Source organism: Callorhinus ursinus, unplaced genomic scaffold (genome assembly GCF_003265705.2).
Source record: "Callorhinus ursinus isolate GAN/ISIS: 27379988/994484 unplaced genomic scaffold, GSC_fseal_2.0 scaffold13, whole genome shotgun sequence".
Classification (NCBI taxonomy): Eukaryota; Metazoa; Chordata; class Mammalia; order Carnivora; family Otariidae; genus Callorhinus; species Callorhinus ursinus.
In genome coordinates, this window is record NW_027397075.1 from 5,609,840 (window position 1) to 5,634,881 (window position 25,042).

General features: G+C 45.4%; 1 protein-coding gene across 3 annotated transcripts in view; it reads left to right on the top strand.

Moving 5' to 3' along the window:
• Positions 1 to 25,042, top strand: part of CPPED1 (calcineurin like phosphoesterase domain containing 1) — a 97,836-nt gene that overhangs the window by 52,398 nt on the left and 20,396 nt on the right. For all 3 annotated transcript variants that reach the window (XM_025855575.2, XM_025855576.2, XM_073899488.1), the window contains exon 3: positions 11,823 to 12,245. In XM_025855575.2, coding sequence (XP_025711360.1) covers positions 11,823 to 12,245 — 423 coding nt within the window. The remainder of the gene's footprint in view (positions 1 to 11,822; positions 12,246 to 25,042) is intronic.

The window sequence follows — 25,042 nt, forward strand, 5'->3', positions numbered from 1 at the left end:
AGTTCTCTGTTTCCTGTCTGGTTACGCTAAGCCTGCTAACAGCTACTGTCTTGAGATTTCCACCCCCATTCTAGAAACTGACTACCTTTACCTCTCTCATGTTGGATCCTGTTTCCTTCCTTTTTAGATGGATGACATGCTCTTGTAGCTTCTGGAGAAGAATGTTTGAAATATCCTCATTCTACCCTTGCATTAAATTGAGATTGTGGTAGTTCAGCTGGGTATAGAATGTTAGGTAAGGAGTCATTTTTCTCTCAGCATTTTGAAAGCTCCACTTCCTTGCCTTTGCCCATCTAGTATGGATTTTAAGATGTTCAATTCCCCTCTGATTCTTGATCCTTGATATGAAAGTGGAAACATAGAGGATCTTCCCTTTGTATCCAGGGTTCTGAAATAACATTGTGATATACTGTGGTGTGAATCTGCTTTATTTATTTCTTTAAAGTCATGGCCTTCAGTTCTGAAATATTGTCGAATTATTTCAGTGATGATTTTCCCCCTGAGATTTTTTTTTCTATACTCTCTGGTACTCTCATGTTTTCTCTGAGTCCTTTCTGCTTAAAGGTGTGAGAAAAACAAGGTTTCATTGCTCTCAGCCTCTCATAGCTACTCCAGACGTTGTTTTTGCATTCCTCATTTCCAGCAAAATGACAAGATGATTCTGATTCCATGGCTTTATCAGACATAAAAATCAATAAAGAACACAGACTGAATGTATACTTTGTGGGGTTCTTTCCCTTAATTTTTTGTCTCCTGAGCTTGTTGTGCTCAAGTCCAGGCAAGTCTGAGTACCCTAACATTTAACCTTGTAGTTTCTCAAGCCTGTATTCCAGGTGTTCCCCGCACCCCTGGGACTTCTAAAGCATTTCGAACTAGGAGGCACAGTGGAACCTTGAGTTGGAAATTAGACTGTGTTTCCCCCAAAGAACTGAGGATGTATGTTGGCCCCCGCCCACCCCCTGGGCTCCTTCTGGGAGAAGATGACAATAGGCTGGGTGGGGATGACAATGAGGAGTTCTAGACACCCTCTTTGCTCACAATGGTGGTGACCATAGCCAGCAGACAAGATGGCAGACAAGATGCTATTGAGCTCCCAGACCTAGAATGTCCTATCCATTTACCATTCAGGCCCTTTCCTGGGAGAGCTGACCGTTTATCTTCTCCTTACCCCCTTTACCCATCCTTCTTGCATCACAGAACCCGCAAGACCATAGTACACTTCATTTGATGTGGTTTTACTCATTAGAAGAGTGTTGGCATGAGGAAGGGCCCCAGTCACCTGGCCAGGCACAAACAGGTGTGTCAGGATGCAGTAATGTCAGTGCTTAGCACATGGTAAGAATTTCGTGATAGCTGACATCATATTTATTACTTCTTCTCACAGAGTGAGCTTCTGAGTCTCCTAGGAGAGTTATTTGCTTTGCTTGGTCAAACTCAAACTGTGACCTTGGCTTACCTCACTCTTTCTTTGGGGTCCCAAGAATATATTCAACCTGAAGACCCTTCATCTTTATTTCCTCTGCTCCTTCATATATCAGAGATATGTTACCCTAAAACCACTAATTTAGTACGTTTTCCTTCTATTAATGTAACAAATAATATTTCTAAGTATAGATAACCACATAATTATACCTCTTCTGAACCTCTAATCAGATGCATTTAGTGTACTCATTACTTCATGTAATACATTTCTCTCTTCTAGTATATTAAATTCCCTTGTAATTATTGTTACCTGTGGGTATAAATAATGGTTAGGTTCTTATGCTAACTGGTAAGAGCATTTTTGAAAGGAAGGAAAGACGCAGAAACTGCCAATACTAACAGAAATCTCAAATATTTTGCTGGAAAGGTAAACATTGCAGCTGGGAAGAGAAGCATAATTCTAACTTTTATGTAGTTCAGTGAGTACATTCATCTGTGTTGGGGATTAACTGGGTTATTGTGAGTGAGCCTGAGATCTCATTGTTAGTTATAATGTTATTATCTGTGACAGATCCTAGTTGCATTCCAAGTAGCCAGTTTATGAGCAAACTTTTGCACACAATACATTTGCAAACTGAAAACCGTTCTAAGAGGTTTAAAAATTTTGCAACTCTAGTGTCTTTCCCCCTTTAAAAAAAATACTGCTGGATGCTACAAGGGGGACAATTTGTCAAACAACAAACTTTTGCGGGTTAATACATCTGTGTTATAATGTTTCTAAGTACAGAATTGTGATGAACTCAGAAAGTGTAGAGCGTCTGGTGCCTGGGTGGCTCAGTTGGTTAAGCAACTGCCTTCGGCTCGGGTCATGACCCCTGGAGTCCCGGGATTGAGTCCCACATCGGGCTCCCTGCTCAGCGGGGAGTCTGCTTCTCCCTCTGACCCTCTTCCCTCTCGTGCTCTCTATCTCTCATTCTCTCTCACTCAAATAAATAAAATCTTAAAAAAAAAAGAAAGTGTAGAGCGTCCTCTTTATCAAGGAACTGACGTCACTCTGCCTGAGTGGAAGGCTTGAATAAAAGTGGCTTTGATATCCAGAGTCTCCCCTACAATTCCAGTGGCCTCCCTGATGCTTTTGGCAGCTGTGATGATTTGGTCAGAGAATTAGCTGCTGTGTACTCCCTGTTACCACTGGCTGGGATGCCTGTCTGCATGATTCCCCTGGATACATTTCAACAAGCCAAGAACTCCCCGATACCTGACACACTTCTGGATGCCCTAACCATACCTAATAAACCCAGGGGTCAAGTTGTTTGTTGTTGAAAGGCTGTGAGAGTTATTTGCTCTCAGTCAGTCAGTGGTTCCCCGACGGGACCTGTGAGGGCGGTCCTTAGCATCGGGTGGAAGTGTCCTCCCTTTCCCAGCACCGGCAGAAGCCTTGTGTACTCATTCGAAGCTCTGTGAAGAAGGTACCACGTTTGTCCCCTTCAGCACACTACCCCGGGCCCATGTGACGTCGTTGTTTTAGTTTTCCATTCATTGAAAATAGATACAGCAGGTTTCTACTGCTGCTTTATACCTGGACAAATTAAGGCAGTGCACCATTAAGTAAGAAGTGGACATGTTGAAGTTCTTATGTTGGTGCCCTGGCGGATAGAAACTCACTAATGATAGCAAGGGGCATGTTCATAACTGAATGTTGCCAAAAAGAGCATGTCTGGTTGGTCACAGAGATTTAAGGCACCTGTCTCCCCACTCCCCGAATGCTCACTGTGAACACCCCCCAGATGAGTTCCTAGTTCCCAGGCCAGCCCTCCATGGCTTGGCCCTGGGCTCCATGCAGCTCAGCTCTGGGTCCCCATTCCCCATTGCCTTCCCTTTGACTGCAGTAAGCCCTGGTTTGCTCATCTGTAAACCATGATAGTAGAATAATGAATTGATGCTATGTGAATCCAAAACAGCATGATAACCAAATAAATAAATAAATAAATAAGGAAAGGAAAGAAAGAAAAGCCTCTCTATGCTTTAGCTTTGAAGTAATACAGATCCCTTCAAATTAAACGTGTCAAGAATCATGTCATTTTAGAGCTGGTGAAGCTGGTGACGAGTAAATGCAGAACTTGGCACGTTCTTGCAAAACGTCAGGGACACTCCAGCTGCTAAGCCAATTACACCATTCTGCAGACCAGGCACGTGTTATATTGGGCAGGGCCCTCAGAACACGTCTGTTGCACAAGATGCCACACGGTCATCCATCCGTTGCACCGTCACAGGGATTATGGGAGGAAGAGATGGGATGAGGGCTGGAATCTGAACCCTGGAGTAGTTTGTGATTGGGCGAGGTGGGCAGTTGGACAGACTGGAGACCTGGCTGTGAGGACGGATTGCAGAGGGGCACCCGTGGGAGCGAAGGGCCGGGCTGGAGGCCATGTAGGCAGTGAGCTACAACCAGGGGAGAAGAACCGTGGTCCTGCCTTTGCTGTGACACAGGAAGGATAGGTAAAGGGGAATTCCAGAAGACAGAGGGTCAGCTGTCCCGGGAAGGGCCTGTATACCGTATGCAGTTAGCGGGTGTTAGGATTTCAACATATGAATTTGGGAGGAAGCATTTCGGCCCATAACAGGCAGATGCGGTGACCCATTGCAGCTTCACAGAGCAAGCAGTAAGCTGTGCCTTTACTTACCTCAAGTTTGGCTACGCTCTGTTAGGAGAAGAGACTTTAGACACAGAGGAATGGGGTGTGTGTGTAGTAGTAGTAGTAGTAGTAGTAGTAGTAGTAGTAGTAGTAGTAGTAGTTGGATTGCAGCTGGATGGAGAAGCTGCTGAACCTTCTTTTCTTCCCAGTAAGCCTGGACTGAGGAAGAAGCGTTCTGAGGGTGCCCAGCAGAAAACCCACTGCTCACATTAGGGAGAGGAGGGACAAGGCGGGGGTGTTCTGTGCCTATCCCCGTGTCTTCCCAGCAGTTTCTGCACTCAGCCCATCCCAAATTAGACCAAATTCATACATATCTACCAGGTATCTTTGCAGTGCAAAGAAAATGCTCCTGGAGACTGCTGCTCACCACACAGCTGGGCCTTGGGGACATGTGAAATCCCAGGCAGAAGCAAGCCCCAGGGAGCCGGGCCAGGCCAAGAAGACTGTGCGGGTGTCAAGGGAGCTGACCGTCTTCCACACAGGCAATCCTTCCCCATCACACACTGGTTCATCCTTGTCTCCTGCCCTGGCCTTGGCTGGAGGAATCATTTGGTTTGCGAGTGATTACTCAGAGTGCTTACTCGAGCGCCATACTGATTTTGTTCTTTTCACCACGGCCTGCGTCGAACTGGGAAGTCTGCTCCAGGTGCCCCTGAATGAACAGCCTGTTACATCACCAGACGTGCCTGCTAAGGTTGCCCCGCTATTTAATTTAAATTTTCCTGATGGTGCTTGAGTAGTAGTATCATCGGCTCTCATTTGAGTTCTCGTGCCTACAGGGACTAGGGAATATAGAAGTCTTATTTTCTGTAAGCAACATCCTTCCTTGTCTGTCTGCTACAGAGAACATTAGTTTGCTTATTGAAAAAAAAAAAAAAGGAGAAAAATCTTCTTCCTGAACTAGTAAATAGATTCATAGCACTGTTGAAATCTATTCACAGCATCTGTCATTTGGACAGCTTCCACAGAGAAAAGAAAATATTGGGAAGGCCTCAGAGGTGGTTGGTTTTCATCAGTAGTTTCCGGGTGGAATTCTGCCCTCACTGCGTTTTGGTTGCTGGGATGGGGATGGTTGAAGGGGAGTAGAAACACGTGGGTTCACTGTTCGTTTCTTGTTCTGTTTTCTTCTGTAGCCGGGTTGTACTCTCTGAGGCTTGGAGGCAGCTTCTGTTCTCCTTAATCCCCAAAAGGGAAAACAAAATATGTTTATCATGGTGTTTAGTGCTTGGCAGGTAAACACTCAGGTTTTATGGTATCTGCCTGCACTTCTCTCTGAGATGTACTTGAAGTGAAGTACCTTGTTGTTTTCCCTTCAGAAGATGGAGCCCTAATCTGTTGTTGAACTTTAGGAGTTTTCTAGGTATTATGGATATTAATGCCTTACCTGATGTATGATTTGCAAATATTTTCTCCCACTCTGTGGTTGATACTTACGTCTTGTAATGCACAAAAGTTTCTAACTATCACAAAGTCCATTTTATCTGCTTTTTCCTTTTGTTGCCTGTATCTATATCAGTATGGCAAATTTTATATTGAAACAGAGCTTTCGATTTTTACTTCTAATCTATTTCTCCCCCAGTCTTTTCCATGTCAATAAATGACATGACTAAACCTCCCAGCTGCTGAGACATGGAGAATGGTTTTTGAGTCCTTCCTCTCCTTGTAACAAATACGAGGACTCCCATTGTTTCTATCCCCTAAGTATCTTTCAAATATTTCTCTTTATACCTCCAATTCTCCATTGCCAGTCTATAGAAATACAATTAATTTTTATATTTTGACCTTGCGTCCAGCAGCCAAGCCAATCCCCCTTATTAGTCTAGAAACGTTATTTGAAAAATAGATTTTTCAGGGTTTTCTATGAAGATAATCATGTCTTCTGAGAACAGGCAGTTTTATTTTCTCTTTTCCAATCTGTATGCTTCTTATTTCTTTTTTCTTGCCTTACTGCACTGGCCACAACTTCTAGTGTGATGCTGAATGGAAATGGTAAGAGCAGACATCTTGGCTTTGTCCTCAGTCCTGGTGGGGGAAAACATTAAGTCTTTTACCATTAAGCGTGACATTAGCTACAAGGTTTTTGTGAATGTACTTTACCTAGTTAAGGATGTTTACTTCTCTTCCAAGTTTGCCAAGAGATTTTATCCGACAATGTATTTTAAGGCTTTTCTCAAAACAAGAAGATAATCATCTCTGCCTTAATGAATATTGACAGTAATAGGTTACACATTCTGTGGTACCCCATCTTATTGAAAATTCAAGGCTAGTCAATGATATAAATAACTATTTTGTAATTATCTTTATAATGATTTTTACCTCCTGGTTTTATTTTAAACTCGCATTTTAAAATTTTTTAAAGTAAATATTTTGAACATGTCACAGCTTTCCACACTGCCCCCATCAGTCCCACCCAGGGTTCTTCTCATCAGTGAGCACGTCCTCTGCCCATTTTGAATTGGATTATTTGGGAGGTTTTTCGGTATTGTATAAGTCCTTTATATAATTTGGATCTTAACCCCTTGTCAGATATATAATTTGCAAATATGTTCTCCCATTCAGTAGATCGTCTTTTTGTTTTGTTGATGGTTTCCTTCACTGTGCAAAAGGTCTTTATTTTGACGTGGTCCCAATAGTTTAATTTTGCTTTCTGTGTCCCTTGCCTCGGGAGACATATCCAGAAAAATATTTCTATGGCCAATGTCCAAAAAATTACTACTTCAAGGATTTTTATGGTTTTAGGTCTCACACTTGGGTCTTTAATCCATTTTGGGTTTATTTTTATGTATGGTGTAAGAAGGGGATCCAGTTTTATTCTCTTGCATGTAGCTGTCCAGTTTCCCCAACACCATTTGTTGAAAAGACTGTCTTTTTCCCATTGGATATTCTTTCCTGCTTTGTCATAGATTAATTGACCATAGAAGTTTGTGTTTATTTCTGGGTTTTCTATTCTGTTCCATTAATCTATGTGTGTGTTTTGGAGCCAGTTCCATACTTTTTGATTACTACAGCTCTGTAATATAGCTTGAAGTCTGGGATTGTGATGCCTCCAGCTTTGTTCTTATTTCTCAAAACTGCTTTGGCTATTCAGGGTCTTTTGTGGATCTATATGAAGTTTAGGATTATTTGTCCTAGTTCTGTGAAGTTCACACAAACAAATGGAAAGATATTCCACGCTCATGAATTGGAAGAACCAATATTGTTAAAACATCCACACTACTCAAAGCAATCTACAGATTTAATGCAATCCCTATCCAAATACCAACATTTTTCACAGAACTAGAACATTATATATAATCCTAAAATGTTAATGGAATCACTTTCTCTCTTCTGAGTCGTTTCTTGCGGTTTTTCTTCCTTCACGAAAGTCTCTTCTCTTCTTTTCCTGCCTCTCTTTCTGTCGTTGCTGTGAAGTGCAGAGCCCCACTTGATCCATAAGAAACTCATGGAAACTCTATATCCTTGGCCAAGTTAACATTTTTTTTCTGTTCCTGATGCTACTTAGATTTGGCTCTGGCCTTCGCTATAGTATTATGACTTCTTTAGGAAGCTGTGCTAAGATGTACTATCAGCTATGCTGATAAATACTAAGGGATTATTGATATTCTGACCTAAAGAAATTCTGATCTACACAAATCAAAGTGTGTTGAAAATAATGCAGATCTTTTCCTTAAACTTGGCTTTTTGTAATCGAGAAGTTACTCCTTCACTTTTAAATTCTCACCTAAAAATTATTTATATCCCTGGGGAATGTTTTCTTTCCTTCAGAAATGATTTATTGATTGCTATGTGCACACTGTGAGTCACCGGTCAAAAAGGGAGAATTCGGTACATTTGGGTGTGGGGGTGGAAGGAAGACAGCTAACATTTTTGCATCCCTGTTCATACCGAACTCTGGAAATCATTATCTTGGTATGAATGCTGACAGTTGCCCTCTGAGGTATGGAGCCTGTCACCCTCATCTCACACATGATGAGACCAAGGCTCAGAGGAACCAAGTGACTCACCACTCACCAAGGCCACGTGGCTTGTAAGGGGCAAGAGCCAAGGACCAAACCCAGGTTTCCTAGACTCCACCTCCAAACCGTGCCTCCATGTGAGGGGTACAGAAAGTTCTGGAAAACCCTCACTAGAGAGGCTCATATTCGACCGAGGGGATCCAGAGAAGATGGGTTCCATCTTTTTTTAACAGGTTATTGGGGGATATTTGTGATTTCCCCTAAAGCCAGGATCCCCCTGAAGTTTGGAAACAAACATCCTGTTACTGTGTGTAATTCACAGCTCTTCCCTGTAGATTGCTTGTAGATAAGGTCTCCTTTCCAAGTTTTGAGTAAGCCTTTCCTTTAAGGTGCTTTTTTCTATATGGTCATTAGCTAATTGAACATTCTTTGTGTCTGACTCAATCAGTATATGAAGCGTCGTGATGAAATGCCCTTTGAAATTCAGCAATGGGAGACACTGTGCACCCCAGTGTGTTGTAAATCCATGTTCTGTGGATCAGGACAGCTGGGAGAAGTCACCCAGGGAGCTAGGACCTTAATTTGTGACCAGGACCCTGTAATGAGAGGCATTACAGTGAGCTGGAACAGTGAGTTCAAATGCAGACGCCCCCACTGACTGTCAAACCGAGGTAGTATGAGTACAGTTCTTAGAACAGTGCCTGGCGCATAGTACGTGCCAGGTTAGTATTGGCTGCTCGTGAGTATCACAGTATCCCCAAGTAAGTATGAATGGAAAGAAGGGAACATTAGTGGCAGCTTTGAGGTTTCTAGAACACTGGTTAAGGAAAGTAGTGATGAATTAGCCTTGGTTTATGGAGTCCCTTTGAAATGGTTTATCATGTTCAAGGCCATAAAGGATTCATCTTCCCTGTTTGTTGACATGGGAAAAGAACTGACCAGTGGGGTCTTAGAGGGGATTATGTAAGTCAACACAGACGCCCACAGTCTGGGTTCAGCTAAAGAAGCAACATCAGTCCATCGCCCCTTCAAACCAGGAGCCCCAGGGCCAGCCCAGACCAGCGAGGAGGCAGACGCTGGAGGTGGGCAAATGCCCAGCACCACCGAGGGAGGGGCTTCTTGGTCCCTGGTGCCAGGCAGGACCTGCTTCTCCCCTCAGGAGCTCTCCCTGTGCGGGCCAGCCAGCTGACACCTTCTCCAAGCAAATTCCACTGATCCTAGAAATTGGGATCGCTTGGAAATGCAGCTGCCTGACTGGCCTCTCCTGAATCTTCTTTAAACCTTGGGTTCCTGGGGTTAAAAGCCCCTTTTTTAAAAAAACAAACAAACAGACAAACCAAGAAAACACTTTAAAACAAAATGGAAATATTACATAAGCTCGGAAAAAGGAAGGAAGGAACTTTTAAAATGTAGTATTAAGGGTTTTGAACCAAATGTGGAAGTCCCCCTCCCTCCTGTTCCCCAGGTTTAACCAGAGTTATAGTTCTCTTTGTGTCTTTGGAGAAGTTTTATCCATAGTATATGAATATGTGTAAGCCTTTTAAGAATTTACATGTGATATTTTCCTCCATGTCTTACCTTTTTAACTTAATATATTAATGATTTTTCTAGTGTATTAATGTAGATCTACCTCTCTTTTATTTTTATTTATTTATCTTATTAGAATGAATTATAAAGCTATTTCAGTGAGATACGGAAATTCTAACCTCTTACACAATACCATAGCTAAAAGTAAAATGCGCACCAAACTTGGCATAATTACAAGGAGAAACGGATCAGTTCACAGTTACAGCGGAGACTTAACCAAGAGTCCCTGAAACTGACACGGGTCAGTAGGCCAAAAGCAAGGAGAAACAAATGACACAGGAGACTTGAATCACACCGTAAACAGGTTTTATTGAGGGGAGATACGAGGAGCCCCGTATTCAACATTTAGAGAATGTCCATTCTCTACAAGCTCACACAGGACATTTAGAAAAATGGGCATATACTTGGCTATAAAGGAGATCTTGCCACTGCTAACTTTTTATAGTTGTACGTTCTGAAACAGTTTTGTCTCTTGCCTCTATTTCTTTCCCGAGTTAGTTCTACCCAGTCCTGCTTCACGCTCACCTATTTTATGACCATCTAGACTGAATTCCTCTCTGTGTTAGGTTTTCCTTCTTCACTGCAATTGCTTTGTAAGGACCCTTTTTGCTTTCTTTTAAATTCATGATGGACACGGACTGTTGGGTATAATTTTCATCTGCTCATGGCAGGTTTTTCAGGTGAGTTTTCATCACCCCTAGGGAAGTTGGACTGCTCTTCTTGGTTATCCTTTTCCTAATGCTGTCTGTGCATAATGTTGAGCATGTTCCTCGGGACTAACGTGGCGCAGGAAATCCTGTTGTTTCCCCACCTTGCTTTCCTCAATAATGCTTCCTTAGCATCTGATACGGACAGTGTGCATCCATCATTTGCTGGGCCAGCTATCTGACTCTTCAGTTAGGAGGGAAGGATTTGTGTCTCTGACTCACAGCTTGCCCCAGTAAAGAAATCAGTGCCTTAGACATAGTCAGTACTCAATAAATATTTGTTGAATAAATTAGCACAGAGGAGCTCAAAAAACAAAACAAAACAAAGACAAAAAAGAAGACAGATTCCAAGGGTGCCTGGGTGGCTCAGTCATTAAGCATCTGCCTTTGGCTCGGGTCATGATCCCGGGGTCTTGGGATGGAGCCCCACATCGGGCTCCCTGCTCCATGGGAAGCCTGCTTTTCCCTTTCCCTCTGCCCCTGCTTGTGTTCCCTTTCTCGCTGCGTCTCTCTCTCTCTGTGTCAAATAAATAAATAAAATCTTTTTTTTTTAAGATTTTATTTGTTTATTTGAGAGAGAGAGAGCACATGAGGGGGGGAGAGTCAGAGGAAGAAGCAGACTCCCCGCTGAGCAGGGAGTCCGATGCGGGACTCGATCCGGGGGACTCCAGGATCATGACCTGAGCCGAAGGCAGTCGCTTAACCAACTGAGCCACCCAGGCGCGCATAAATAAATAAAATATTAAAAAAAAAAAAAGATCCGGAATTGAAGTGGTCATTTCAAATCCCATTCATTAAAGTTTTAATACATTATCTCCATACTGAATCCTGTGTGTCTGGGGTGCGGGGTGGGGTGGGGAGACACACTTAATATTAAGACATTGAGCCCTTGCATTTTTACACACCATTAGTGGAATATATAAAGTACCTCTTCCCCTTATGGGCAGGGGGAGTGGGATTTGCAAGATGTATGTGCCACTTGATCTGGTCGTTTGGATTCTAAGAGTTCTCGTAAGGGTGCTCATACAGTCTGCAAGGCCACAGGTATGGTGTAACTGTAGGTAGCAGTTGGTTTGGGACTAGTGTTCAAAGCTGTGTCCACACACAATAACCCATTGAGATGGGACAGAAAAGCTACAACTATTCATATTTTTCATCTGAACAAAGGAAATGAAGCCTTACTAACATTTAATATTAGAATAACTCTGTATCATCACTCAAGTCAGCAATGTTTGGTCACATGACCACTTGGACACTGAATTCCCAAGGCATCCTGAGAGAATGGGGGCAGATAGAGGCTCCCACCTAAGTTACTGATTTGCTTTTAACACACGGCAGCTGTTTGCAGTTTCTGCATGTGGGTTGAGTGTATTTCTAGACCATGCTCTCTTACCTTATGTTTGTAAATGCATGGACAGCTGCGGCCGTCTCAGACTTGACCCTCACTCTTGCAGGGATGCCCTGGCGGAAGGAGCAGACCGCGGACCTGCAGCGGGTGCTCGCACGCGTGGACAGCGACATCCCGCTGGTGCTGGTCAGCGGCAACCACGATGTGGGCAACACCCCCACGCCCGAGACGGTGGCGGAGTTCCAGCAGACCTGGGGGGACGACTATTTCAGCTTCTGGCTCGGGGGCGTCCTGTTCCTCGTCCTCAACTCCCAGTTCTGGTATGATGCCTCCCGATGCCCCGCCTTGAAGCAGGCGCAGGACCAGTGGCTGGACCAGCAGCTGAGTGTCGCGGGCCAGCGCAAGTGCCAGCACGCCATTGTCTTCCAGCACATCCCTCTGTTCCTCCGCAGCATCGACGAGGAAGACGACTACTTCAACCTCACCAAGTCCGTGCGGAAGGAGGTGGCCGACAAGTTCATCAGAGCAGGTAGTGACCCGGGACCCTAGGGGCTGGCTGGAAGGGCCGGCTAGAGAGGAGGCTTCCAGATCCTTTCACCTCCTGCAGCCTGGCGAAGGGTAGAGAGGATGGGGCTTTGGACAGAACTAGGTTCTGTCCCCAGCTCCACCCCTCACTGACAGTGTGGCCTCGGACCAGCTGCCTAGCCCTTCCAGCCTCAATGGACTCATCTGTAAAGTGGGAGTAGGAGAAGGAGCTCTGTCATAGGGTGGTCGTTAGGATTAAAGGACAGGGGGCCTGTAAATCATTACAGGCTACAAGTAGTAAAGTTGCAGCGGCTGCTGCCTGCTGAGGATGGGGGTCCTGCAGGGAGGCAGTTATTGGGGGCAGAGGGGGTCTGACTGAGGCTGTACTGACCCCAGGAGAAGGGATGATGCCAGAGGCATCTTTTCTCATATCTCTGTTGAGCAGGAACTTGCTCAACGGCGGGTGATCTTTAAGAGCCCAGCTTTCCACCGGTGTTAGATGTAACCCTGGGAAGTCCTGGGACATGGCAGGTCCTGGAGCCTCCTCATCAGTTTTCCTAGGATGAGGACTGAATTCTCCTCCAGAACCAGGAGAGAGAAATGTATTTAGTCTGGTTTAACCCACTGTCAGTTATCCGCTGATGACGTATTTGACAGGCATGTGCACACAGACATGCACACACACGCCCACGATGGTGTACTGGTCCGCACGCCCGCCCTCTCCCCTCCTGGCAGCACCTGCACTGTTGCTCTCATGAGAAATGGGTTGTTCTAAGCCGCTTCCCTGCGTGGCCAGTGACTTGGCAGGATTCCAGTTCTGACAACTGTTGTGTCTCTTGTTTTGGTTTTAATGCCTCCTTTCAGATCCTTCCAGAATATACTTCATCAAACGCTTCTAACATTTAAATACATCCATTTATTTGTTAGGAGGTAGGGAGAGGGAGGTGGTGGCCTGACCCGGTAGCAAGCATTCGTTTAAAAAAAAAAAAAAAAAGTCTTGACACTCTTCTTTTCGTCTTTGAGCGTTAAATGTGTTCGCATTTCCTTATGAAACGTACAGTAGGCCCTTCTGTATTTTTGAGACATTTTACAAAAAGCTTGCATAGTTGGAGACATTTTCCAACTGTTCCATGGAGATGAAGTTGGAAAACTTGTACTGAGGTCTTTGAAATTTCATGCCATGCTTGAGTTGGTGCAGAAAACCATTTTGATGACAAGGAAATGAAGTGTCACGATGGCTTCAGCACCACCATGGAGACTATTTTGTAACAGAGAATAATGCCAGAGAGAACATTTAATGGCAGTGAAAAGGTTCTTTTCATATCAAACGTTAAATGATGCAAATGCCGTCCCTGTGACTGCTCTTTGTTCTCTGCTCCTGTCAGCCACATTCCTGAGTGGCATGTGGTTCTGGGTTTCTCATTCCTTGCTGGAGGACCACATGCAGCCCACACGCACCCCCAGATATGGAGACCTGTAGACCCTTAGAAAGAGAGAGCCCACAGCTCTAACAAGGCAGCCCCTCGGGGGATGCCTGCTGCCCACCCACCAGGAGCCTGGCGTTGTATTCAGGATGTGCCAGCCACCTCCCCGTCAGGCCTGTGCAGCCCTGCAGACTCAGGAAGGATTTGTCAGCACACCCAGAGCTGGTCTGTGTCTTGGAGGTGGGCTCCGGTTGCCCCAGCTCACAGGTGGATAGCTACCTGCAGGATGCCAGTTGACTGATTTAGAGCGAGACTGAAACCCTCCCCCTCAGCCCCAGCAGCAGAGTCTCTTCCCGTGGCCAGGCAACACGGGAAGCCAAGTGATAATCAGGAGCTTGCTTGCTCAGCATGAGCCAGAGCAGAGGAGCTCCTCGTCTTGTTACGCTCTCAGTGGCTTCAGGCTCTGGAACACTGACGGAGCCATCTCCAGTAGGGCCTCCTTGCCCAGAATACTCTGATATTCCTAGTGCCTTTAGCATCTCCAGACTGTCCGCTTCTTGAGGCCACCATCTGGGTCATAGCAGCAACTCCACAGCGGCCCTCCCTTCTGGGGTCCCCCCGCCCCCAGGATGAGGCCAGCTCCCCACTCTTTCCCGGGGTCTCTGCCTCTTCCATTTCACCTGGCCGGCTACTCAGCTTCAGCACCTTCTGTATGAGGTGCCCCCAGCCCCTCCTGGGTTCTTCCTCAGCTTTCTGCGATCCCAGCGGACTTGTATGTGTTGACTCATCTCAGTCGCCCAGTAGACCCGGCTCCTTGAGTGTGGGGCTGCTGCTGTGGTCGTCTCTGCATTCAGGACACCTGGCTCGGCTCTTAGCTCATAATCAGCGCTTCATCAGTGTCTGTGGAGTGAGTGAAGGACCGACACGGCCCGTTTATTTGTTTAGCAGCCACCGTAGGTCGGGCACAGAGTAGCCCAGGTCCATGCTCTCACAGAGCTCCAAGGCCAGGCTTTTCCAAGGTGCGTTCCAAGTGCTGAGCACACATCCCACAGCATCCCAGCCCCTCGTTCCGGGGTAAAGCCACTTGTGTGCCTCTGCCGTGATCCACCTGCTGGCTGCCCAGGGCCACACAGCAGCCCATTTCTCTCTCCCCATGTGGCCCCCACCGTGCCCGCCATGCACCTTCATGTATGAGAAGGCATCCTCTTGGCCTGAGGCCAGGGCCTCAGGATCTGCGCCTAAGCCAGCTTAACCAGGCAAAAGCGGAGAGGTGGGTGCCCTTCCTGCTGTCACCTGTCAGTTTTAGTGGCTTATCAAACCAGGCCCTTTGCCCTATGGCCTTTCCGACCCACAACAAATCGGGGGCAGTATTGGGAAGAGATCAGAGGCCAGATGTGGACCAGCTCAGTGGCGGGCTGAGTGACCTGCTTGCTTTGGCAGCACGGATAGGTAGGCTCTCGTGGGGAATATATGCATCCATGACTCAGTAATGCGGAAGATTGCTCAGGTTACAGAATGCAATTCTTGGACTCGTTTGGGAGAGCCAGAAGTTCAAGTGACATTTTGTAAAATGCATTAATAAAGGACCATGATAAAATTGGGGGTAATGGTGCTGTTTAGTGTTGCCCCCAGCTTTTCCCCCACAGCAGTATTATTCCCTAGTACTGTTCCAGTCTCATTTATCTCCTTGTGTTAAAATGCCAGCACTCAAAAATATGTCAAAAGCTCATCAGAATATCGGGGTAGCTTTTAATTATGATAATTGTGTTGTTATAAAATATCCTTTTAAAGAGCACATCCCGCCTCAAACCCCCATGGAGGTAAAACCCAGCTTCCTTCCAGCAAGCTTAATGAATAATTCTGAATCATTGTGTGGGATGAATAAATGATTTAATAACGAGCATCAACAATCATCTCTCATTGTTGCATTAGTTTTTCAAATGGGATGAGGTAAATGAGGAGGAGGGGTGTTACCGTACAAATGGGCCACTGTGTGCATGGGGACGCATTCTATGAATCGAAGCCTGCGAGCTTCCCCGGTCAGGTTTCCTTAGAAACGGATGCATTCTGTTTCCACTTGTGAAGCTCAGTGAAAAACATTCTTTGTGTGCTACAAAGGCGTCGTCAATAGCCGGTGCACATAAACAGTTATCAGGGCAGGACAGTTGCACAGATGCTCAGCCGTACCCCTTATTGTCGGTCTTCCTCTGCTCTGCCTGAGGATAATCAATTTCATCACATCCACGGGAGGTAGAAATTGGTTTTCCCCTTAATTCACCTGATAGCTAGTTGAGTTGCAAAGACAGATAGTAGATAATGAAATCGTGGCTAGACCCAGCCATTGTCTCTGTCCCTCATGCCTTTTTCAGCAGAAGGTTAATATGTGGCCCAATTAATAAGGATTCCAATTTAAAAACTCAATCTTAAAAAACAAAAGTCTGGCTCTTTAACTGACCCCGTCTCCCTTGATGTCTCGATACCTTTTCCTTTTCCACTCTCAGCATAGAGATGAGAACTGTGTAGCCAGAAGCCCAGAGCGAAATCTGGCAATTACGGAAACTTCCAATAAGTTGATCTTTCCTGCAAAAGTTAATGAGTAATTTCACAGAAATAGTTTTATCTCCAGTATTTATGCTTTTTTTTTTTAAAAAAAAAGAGCTCTTAGCCCATGGTTACAGTTTTAGAATGTCAAAGTTTGAAAGAACAAAAAGGTCAGGTTTCCAGGATCCACTTTATAGGAAAAAATAAAACATCAGATCCTACTCTAATGTCTTACTGAGTTGTACTGAAATTATTTGTTTATATCCTGATTCCTCCAGCTCTGTTCGCCTCTGTAAGCCTAGCCCCTTGCCAAGACTGTCGTATAGGGCCCTGTCGATAAGTAAGTACTGGTTAAGTGGAATGGAATGAAATTTGATTCACATACTTATCAGCAGAATCGTACGTAATGTCCATATTACCTATGGATTGGTGTTTGCTAACTGACTTTTGGATGGGAAATGTGTCACCTAGAGTGGTGGTCAGTAAACCGTTTCTGCACAGGGTCACACGGTAAACATCCTGGGCTGTGGTCTCTGTAGCGACCCAGCGCGGAGCTCTGCTTTTGTAGTGTGGAAGCAGTTACGGACATGTGTAAGCAAACGGGCATGGCTGTGTTCCCGTAAAACTCTGTTTACAAAAGCAGGCCTGCAGACCATATTTTTCCCGCCCTTGGCTTAGAGAAATCTTCCTGTTACCATGTGATGCCCGTGCCCTCCCCTGAAGCCGTGTCCACGCTGAGCATGTGTCTAACTCCAGCATGCTTCTGGTGACCCCACTGTGGCAGCTGCCTGACTCGCTGAAGGGTCTGCCCAGAGCAAGCCTCGGGGTCCTCAGTGGAGGGCACGCCTGGGTGAAGCCTGTTCTAATGGAGGCCCTTGACATGATGTGGGGGTATGGGGTGGGAGGTGACATGGGGGCATTTAAAATCTAGTACTTGGGTGTCTATTTTCAACACATGTTAGAAAAAGTATAACTAGCTCTTCAAGTTAAAGAAAAACATTCAGTAAATGATAGTACAGGTAGCCTGTGGGTAAGGCAGAACTTGTGGTGCAGGAGTGACGTGCAGGCGGGCGGGAGGGATGAGGCCCTATCACATCACAGGGCAGCAGGCAAGCTTGGGCTTCAGACAGACCTGGATTCAAATCCTTTGGTGCCACTCCCCCAGCCACGTGGCCTCACATAAGCTGCTGAACATCTTTCTGCCTTAGTTTTCTCACTTGTTAAATGGGGCTTCTGGTCCCAGCCTCATAGGGTTGGTATGAGAAGCAGATAAAGTGAGGCGGGCACAGGGTATGTGCTCCATGCAGGGTTGTTGGTTGTTAGATGACCCAGTTGTTAGATCGCGAGTGCACAGCAGGCAAATCTGCTTTACGCAGGTCTGGCTTTATCCTTGCTGAAGCACTTCTCATCCTGGGGTGCTGGCAGGAGGGGCAGGGTCTTCTCGCAGGGGGGTGTGCGAGAATCTCCAAGCAAGAAGAGGCATGTTTTCTAATGAGACTTTGTCAGTTGAGAAAAAAAAGGAATTAGCAACTCTTTTCATAATACAAACTGCAGGAAGTGAAGCTAGACAGAACGTCTCTTAGCTCCTGGGATGTGCAGGAAGACAGACTGTGTCTCAAGGAGTTTGAGATTTTTCAGGGCGGATGAGGAATAGATGTTATTTTTAATTTTATCAAAAGAGGGTACTAATTTAAAAGGGGGGAAGCGCTCCCCTAGATGGAAAATTCCTGTGGAATTTGGTGATAGAATTTGACTCCTCATTACTTTTTCTAAAGCACATAGCATGCCAGTTAATGTGTTGGTAAACACACCTGTGAGGGCATAATTTCATACTCAGGTTTTCTGAATCTAGCCAATGTGTCCACAAGACCGTGGCGGTCAGCTTTTCTCTTTAAAGATTTTATTTATTTATTGAGAGAGAGAGAGAGAGCACCCGCGAGCATGGGGAGAGAGGCAGAGGAAGAGAGAAAAGAGAGAGAATCCCATGCAGACTCTGTGCTGAGCGTGGAGCACGACTTGGGGCTCGATCTCATGACTGTTAGATCACGACCTGAGCCAAAATCAAGAGTCAGATGCTCAATGACTGAGCCCCCCAGACACCCGCACAATGCCCTCTGTTTAAAATGCATTTTAAAAAACTATCTTAGTGGCTGATTTTTTAACCAACTCTCAAGCAAGACCTCATAAACTATCCTTTTTGAAGCATCCGTGGACTCCAGAGTTTCTGGGAGCCTATCTGCTTGAGGAATTTTACCCTCTTAAATTTAGATTTGGTCCCGAGTTCATGTTCCCAGGTTGGGTCTGTTTTCCATTTTGACCAATCCCACCATAAAACATCCTGCTCTAGTCATTTGATGTCTGTGCCTCATTCCCTGCAAACCCAGATAAAGGACCAACCACCGAAGCTGCATCTGGTGGAAAGTGATGGATTACATTTCTCGCTTCGGAGGTATCTTTAACAGTTGGGCTCATTAACATCGAAATCAAGTCCTGATTGTAAATATTTATAAACCGAGAATCTGGCGCGTGTCAGTGTTGTGCTGCCAGTTCCCAGAGTTAAGTCCACATTTATTCTTTCAACACGTAGCGCGGGCCTGGGCGAGGCACTGAGGGTAGGAAGAAGCGGAGCAGACAGAGGTCCCCCCTCTGGTGTCGCAGCTACCTCCCTCAAACTGAAAATGACCAGTCTTGTTGAAAACTGCCATTGCGACATTTCAGAAAGGAGGCACAGCAATGGGAAACCGTAATGACTGTTTGAGTGTACAGAATCAAAATATTATAGCCTCTCTTTTTAGGTCATGTTTTAAAAATAGCAATTAGTGTCACTTTCAAATGAGCATTGGGATTCCTTTGTAAAATCGAAATATCCCTCACTTAGCTAAACACTCTTACTTACTTCCAGTAGTAGTTCAAGTATTTTCAGTACTGGACTTGCTTGCATTTAAGAGGCATCTGCCCCCACTATGGCCAACGATGTAAGTAAGAATGTAGAATACTGTCATTTAAGCTGGCAGTTGCTTTAGTTTTGTGGTTGTTTTTGTTTTGTTTTTTTTTAATTTGACTTAACAAAAATGTTTGCGTATGGATGATTCATTTGGAAGTGAAAGAATGGCACCCCTTTGGACAAGCCTCCTAGTGCAGGCATGGTGCTCCGTGCCCCTCGTCACAATGCCAAGGAGCCCATGACCCTGTGTGCAGCACAGGTGAGGAGACCAGCACACAGACGCTTTCTGGCTCTGAGTCCATTCTAAATTTAACTTACAGACACATAAAAGGAAAGGAAAGAGCTTCTCGCAGCTGCTTCTTTTCCACAGGGCACTATTCTGTGTACCCGTGGGCGGCCAGGTGAGGAGCTCCCTGCAGTAACGTTGCCCAGGTGGAAGGGGTCACGTCCAAGGGCAGGTGCAATGCCGCCTTGCCCACAAGCCTCCAACGGGGCCACCCTGCCTGGGTGGGGCCTTGTGGTCTGCGCCTGTGTCTCCCTTGGGGCTGTAGCCTCCCTCCCTCCCTCCCTCCCAGAAGCCACGTCACAGGCACCAAAAAGAGCAGCTTTTCTCCTGAGAAAAGGAAAAGATAAACAAGGCTTTTGAGAGCCAACTCATAGTCAGTTTTACTATTGCTTTTGGTCTGCCCATGGCCATGCTCTTGTCAGCACAGCCTCTGCACAAGCTACCCCCGACAAGCCGCCTGGAGTCACTTGTTGAGGTCACAGGGCTGGGAAGCAGGCATCAGGTGTGGTAATATCTCCGGTTTTCATGGCGGATCAGGTCAGATAAGCCAGTACCATGACACAGGGTCTGGTTCCTGGGGAGTGCTCAATAAGAACAGTGCTGTTAGTGGTACCTGTCTTCCCACCGCTGTCGGGAGGATACCATATTTTATCCTAAAAATATGGTGACTTAACGTTAGAGAAATGGATGTGTGAGGAACATATTTTCTCCTTTCTGCAAGTTCATGCCTCTGACCCACAGCCAGGTGCTGGAGTATTGCCAGAATTGGGACCCTCATCTTTCTGACCATGTTGTTTCTTCTCCTGTGCCCACCACGCTGGGGTCCCATGTCCTTGAGTCAGCCCCACGATATGCCACCAGTGGGTGCTGGAAACCACAGGGTCGCCGACTTCCTCCAGTATCAGTTTTACTTCCTTAGCCGTTTAAAACACAATCAACAATACACTCGTGTAATAACAGTGACCACCTATTAAATATTATAGTACAGTACTATTAGACTAATAAACAGGACAGATACTGTTGCTCTGATTTTTTGGACAAGGAAGAGAGACGCACAGCTGGGAAGCGGCCAAGCCGGGCTCCCGTTCTAGGGCTCTGACCCCTTAGCCACGCTGCTGTCCGGGTAATGAGTAGAATGCGCCTCTGGCGCGCATGTGGACTTGATGGCAAGATGCAGGCTGCCAGGCCAGCTAGGGTGGGGGTAGGTCCCACCTGCTTATCCACCCCGTCCACCCTGCACCTGCCCTTCTGCAGGGGCCGCCTTGGCAAGGAGCTGGTTCACCTTGCCAAGGAGGCTTAGAGCCACCGTGTCTGAGGGGTCTGCGGAGTGAGGCTGCAGGGAGCACACCTGCAGGGTGAGGAAGGCACCTCTGGCCTCAGCACGCAGCAGCCTTTCTTTCAGAGTGAGCTCCTCAGCTCGTCCTTTGATCTTGAGTATGTAAATCACACCTTCTGCAGACAGATGCTGTTGGAAAGCAGGGAGGGATCTGTACCACCCCTATAGACTCAAGTCCAGGGCGGCTCTTACCCAAGGATAATGGGCACCAGAAAAAGTTACCTAAAACATGGGAACTGTAGCTCTTAGCCAAGAGTGATGAAATAAAAATAAAGGTTGGCTTGGGGCACCTGGGTGGCTCAGTCGGGTGGGCATCCGACTCTGGATTTCAGCTCAGGGTCGTGGGATGGAGCCCATGCTGGGTGTGGAGCCTGCTTAGGATTCTGTCCCTCAGCCCCTTTCCCTTACAGAGGGCAGGTGTGCTCGAGCACGTGCTCTCGCTCTCTCTTTCTAAAATAAATAAATCTTTAAAAAAAAAGGGTTGGTTTGGGACATTACCTTGCAAAAAGAGACAAATCATGGCAATCCATTTACATCAACTTGTATTTGATAAAACGTTGGTTGTTATTGCAAATGTGTGCCAACTCTTAGAATGAACAAAGAATGAATCAAGCGTTAACTTGGTTTCCTTGGTCTAAACAGTCTAAAATAATCGTTCGACGGCATTGTGCATTTGACAGCAGCATCACCGAGGGCCATTTTTGCATGAGAGAAAAATAATTGCAGGTTTCATCAGTTTCCCTAAGGGTCTCTTTTTGAATCCATCAGTAATTTGATTATTGCCCTTCTCGGGAACTCTCCTGTGTATACGTCTGTGTGTTTCTTCTGCTAGAGCCTTCCATGTTAATGACTTTCCCTTCTCCCAATTCTGGCCATTCTCCAAGTGTCTTTTCATTGGCTTTCTGAAATCCCATGTCTTTAGCATGATTTGTGATTCAACACAAAGGTGCCTCTGCTGGGTTGTACAAGGTGAGTTTTGTTTTGTTTTTCTTTCAGAGGGGGCTTCATTTATAAACAATCTCTTCATTAACATTTTCTTGTTATTAAGGAGTTCCTTCTTTTCATACAGCTGAGATCTTATCCTATGAGCATTTTAGAAGCAGAAGATGATGTCTTACACAGCATTATCATGTGTCATTAAAAATGTTCCCCAAACCACCAATATTTTAACTACACATAGACATACCATGTTCATTGAACTCTTTTGCCCTTATTGGACACTTAAGTCTTTTCGCTTTTTCTCTGTGATAACTACTGTCTCGAACTTCTTTGTGCACAAATAGGTCCAAATCTTAAACTAAAAATGCTTTTCCATTTTTTATTTATGAAACCCATGCCTAAAATTGGTCTTGCTAAAGCCAGATGTGACCTTCAGTCATATTTTGCTGAAGAGATTCAGCGTTCTGATTGGAAGAGTTACTGGAACTCTTGAACACTGGGGTTTGCTTTGTCTATTGTCACATTCATCTTTACATGTTGAACCCTTAGTGCACACATTCTCTGCATTTGGAAACTGCAGGAACACTGAATTGTAAGCATCGGTCCTACCCTCAAGAAGCTCGGCCTAGGGGGAAAAGTCAGGGAAGGAACCAGAGAATTACAGTCAATGTAGATGTCTTAGAGGGGACTTCATGATGCATGAGACATTTGTTTCTAATATTTAAATTACTCTCTCCAGAAATCACGTCTGAAGCCGTGCAAATACTTGCCTTGCTACCTAGTTGTTAGGGCCATGGTTTCCCATAAGAACGTGAGAATTGTTTCATACCTGTTGGTTGGATAGCTAACATATCGGGACATTTCTTCCCTTCTTCCTGTATCCTTTTTTTTTTCATCCTTCTTTTCATTCATAACCACCTTTACTTGATGGCTGCGTCTTTATGATGATATCACTCCATCAAACATTTGTTTTGATGGGGGCACCCATTCAATCCAGTAGATGTTGGGGGTTGCCTACTCTGTGCCAAGCCCATATATCATGACAGAGACAGCTTTCAAGGGAAAGAAGTCTTTTCTGTATGAATCATCCATCAGTACATAGAAGCACTGTGATCACTGTCCCCATTTCCTGTCTTTCGATCAACAGCTGTCTTAACCTTGTCAAGGTCGCTGACCCTCTGGTCAGAGGTACCCATCCTTAAAGCTAAAGCCAAGTGCCTCTGGTATAACAGGTGGCGATCGAAGGGGACGTGGGCTATAATTGTATAAAAATCATATAATTACAATTTTTTCATTCTTAAAAACTGTGAAAGCAGATCTTACAAGATGTTATCTGTGGGTGGTGGGAATATAAATTATTTTTTGTATTCATCTGAATCTTTTAAGTTTTTCCAAAAAAAAGAAAAAATAATAAAAAAGAATCCCTACAATGACATCTAGGTTGGCAGATGGTTTCTGTAAATGGCCGGATAGTACATATTATTTGGCTTTGTGGGCCAAGAGGCAAAATTAAGGGTATTACATAGGTGCTTATATAAACCTACCTAGAGGCATTTAAAAAGCTAAGAAGCATTCTTCATTCATACATCTTATAGGAAAACAGACAGCAGACTGTAGTTTCCGAGCCCATGGTCCAGGTACTTAAGATCAGTCACCACTGACACTTAATATTTAAGGATAATAGTTACAGCGCCATCGGTTTGTTTCAAAAAATTATGCCATGTAGCATTTTCCACATTTAATCTTCAATGTGCAAAGCTTGAAATCTAAGGGAGGAGAAGATTGCCCTTCTTTGTTTTTGATTGACCACATTTTGGGTCTTGTAATGACACACTCTGCCTCCAGTGTGTGTTGTCTGTTTCTCACCTCCAAATTGCCTCTGAGTTGTCATACAGACGTGGCCTGAGGCAACCGAACCCCCTTGCCCCTCTTCTGTGCCGCTGCACTGCCTTGGGTCCATGCCTCGGTCCCATTGAATGTGTGATGCTTGGGAAAGCAATTTCATTTTTTAAAAATTTTTATTTTATTTATTTGACAGAGAGAGACACAGTGAGAGAGGGAACACAAGCAGGGGGAGTGGGAGAGGGAGAAGAAGCAGGCTTCCCACTGAGCAGGGAGCCCGATGCGGGGCTCAATCCCAGGACCCTGGGATCATGACCTGAGCCAAAGGCAGACGCTTAACCAACTGACGCCATCCAGGTGCCCCGAAAGCGATTTCACGAGCCCGAGAAGGGATGTCGAGAAAGTCACTGACAAAATAGTGTTCTCATGGAGTTCCACCCTATCCAGGAACCATCCTGGGACCAGCTGGAAAGCAAGGGAAGTCCATTCTTTTGTAAGAGCTTCCAAAAGCCAATTTATGTAGTGTTTAAAAGTGGATTACCAGTCACCCCAAAAGGAGAGTTACTGTTGTAAAAAGCATAGGGTAGTATTAGTCCCTGTTGGCTATACCAGGAAACACTAGCCAGCTTGCACAGAGAATAAGGAGGTTTATCATCTCATCGCATAGAAGGCTAGGCCTGGTTCAGGCTCTCAGCCAGGCCAACTCGAGGATCTGGATCTTGCTGTGAATCTGCTCACTGCCCCCCCGCCCGCCACTCCACGTGGCCCTTTCCTCAGATTGGACCTTCTCAGATGGCTGCCATAGTCCTGGATTTGATGCTCAGAATTGACAGGGGGCTTTTTTTTTTTTTTTTTTTGTATTTCTTGGTCATTAACATATTTTTTATTATGTTATGTTAATCCCCCTACATTACATCATTAGTTTTTGATGTAGTGTTCCATGATTCATTGTTTGCGTATAACACCCAGTGCTCCATGCAGAATGTGCCCTCTTTAATACCCATCACCAGGCTAACCCATCCCCCCACCCCCCTCCCCTCTAGAACCCTCAGTTTGTTTCTCAGAGTCCATCGTCTCTCATGGTTCGTCTCCCCCTCTAATGACCCCCCTTCATTCTTCCCCTCCTGCTATCTTCTTCTTCTTTTTTTTCTTAACATATATTGCATTGTTTCAGAGGTACAGATCTGTGATTCAACAGTCTTGCACAATTCACAGCGCTCACCGTAGCACATACCCTCCCCAATGTCTATCACCCAGCCACCCCATCCCTCCCACCCCCACCACTCCAGCAACCCTCAGTTTGTTCCTGAGATTAAGAATTCCTCATGTCAGTGAGATCATATGATACATGTCTTTCTCTGATTGACTTATTTCACTCAGCATAACACCCTCCAGTTCCATCCACGTCGTTGCAAATGGCAAGATCTCATTCCTTTTGATGGCTGCATAATATTCCACTGTATATATATACCACATCTTCTTTATCCAT